Source organism: Arachis ipaensis, chromosome B04, assembly GCF_000816755.2.
Source record: "Arachis ipaensis cultivar K30076 chromosome B04, Araip1.1, whole genome shotgun sequence".
NCBI classification, from domain to species: Eukaryota; Viridiplantae; Streptophyta; class Magnoliopsida; order Fabales; family Fabaceae; genus Arachis; species Arachis ipaensis.
The window spans coordinates 132,677,421-132,678,877 of record NC_029788.2 but is presented as its reverse complement, the minus strand read 5'-3'; the positions used below and the strand labels follow the sequence as shown (position 1 = coordinate 132,678,877).

General features: G+C 37.4%; 1 protein-coding gene across 1 annotated transcript in view; it reads right to left on the bottom strand.

Moving 5' to 3' along the window:
- The window catches only part of LOC107635695 (lisH domain and HEAT repeat-containing protein KIAA1468 homolog), a gene marked incomplete at its 3' end in the record, with an annotated part of 7,131 nt that extends 5,939 nt beyond the window's left edge, over positions 1-1,192 (bottom strand). Inside the window, 1 exon segment of the mRNA XM_016339244.2 lies at positions 825-1,192. Coding sequence (XP_016194730.2) covers positions 825-1,023 — 199 coding nt within the window.

Sequence of the window (1,457 nt, the reverse complement as noted above, 5' to 3'; positions counted from 1 at the left end):
TCATTTTTTTAACTATGCACTGTCCTTCCCAGTTTGCTATTTTATTTCTACCCAATAGAAGCCGGATTTTTCTTCTATTCTTTTACATATAAAAGCCAGAATCTATGAAAGTATACATTCCCTGCATCACTTATCAGGATTGCTTTGTAATTTCTGTGTTGCATAACTCATTCCTTTATCAAGCTGTATACAATGCTTCTCTAGTACTGCTCTGCTGTTCTTTCTCACAAATTAAATAGGGAAATAGTCAAAAGAGAACCCCGGGAATAGGACCCCTGGCACATGCTTTTTCGCCCCTTGTAAAATCTCACCGAGGACACAACAAAGTCACTGCTCCATAGCGCAAAGGAAACTGATACCGAACCTTATATGAAACAGTTAGCTTAAGAAAAATCTTCAGTCGGGTACTTTCAGAAACAGAGAACTCATCTTTGTACTATTAGTATTCGAAGCTTCAATACCAACAGTTTCCACATCACTCAACATTAGTTTAGCAGCAAAATCCAGCATGTTAATTTAACTTCTGTTCGACTTCGCACCTCAAATCAAATTCTTTTCCCACCAAAAAGTATATCCTAGAGTTCAGAATTACTACATTTATCTAAATGTACGGTTAGATAAGTCAACCTGTTAGTTAGTTAAAGAAGTTAGTTATTGTAACTGAATTTTCGGAGTTCCAGCTGCATTCACTAGTCACTACTAAGTCAAAAGTCAAGATCAACACACATTTCATTATCTCCTAACATTTCAGAAACAAAAACAATGGAGAAATTAGGGATTGAGGAGCTGAATTTGAGATCGAATCAGAATTTGAGAAGGTATACCTCGGAGAGAATTGAGGCGGGAGATTTGATCGGGAGGGAAGAGGGAGGGATCGGAGAAGAACTGCTTGAGGCGGATGGCGTGGTGGTCGCGGCCGTCTTCGAGAAGCTCGTGGAGGAGCTCGAACGCCGTGAGAAGGTAGTTCTCTTCCAAGAGGAAGTTGACAACGCAGTTGCACAGCGACGATCTCTCCACGTCCATTATAGTTTCCTCCTACTGTACTCGGAATTCTCAGATCAGAAAATTTAACGGTTTCTGATGAGAGAAGCCATTGATGAAGCGAAGAAGGTAACAGATCTATGCGTTGAGCTGAGTTGAGTTGAGTCACGGTGAATCTTCAAATGTCTGCGAAGTAGGTAACACATCTCACATGACTTTTGCTTCCTTCGCGGTCCTTTTTTTACTATTTTACTATCACAATTAAATTCCAATTTTGTTTTTTACTGATTATTATATTGTATGGAAAACAAAAGAAAATTGTTGTTTAGGTTTAAAAATAAAAGGAAAATTCCACTTATTTTTCTGCTGGACAAATATAATTCATCACAATTTTCTTCTAATTGTTTAACTCCTAGTATTGTTTTCATGTATTTATCATCGTACATAGGTATAAAATTTTATATTTTAATTGTGTT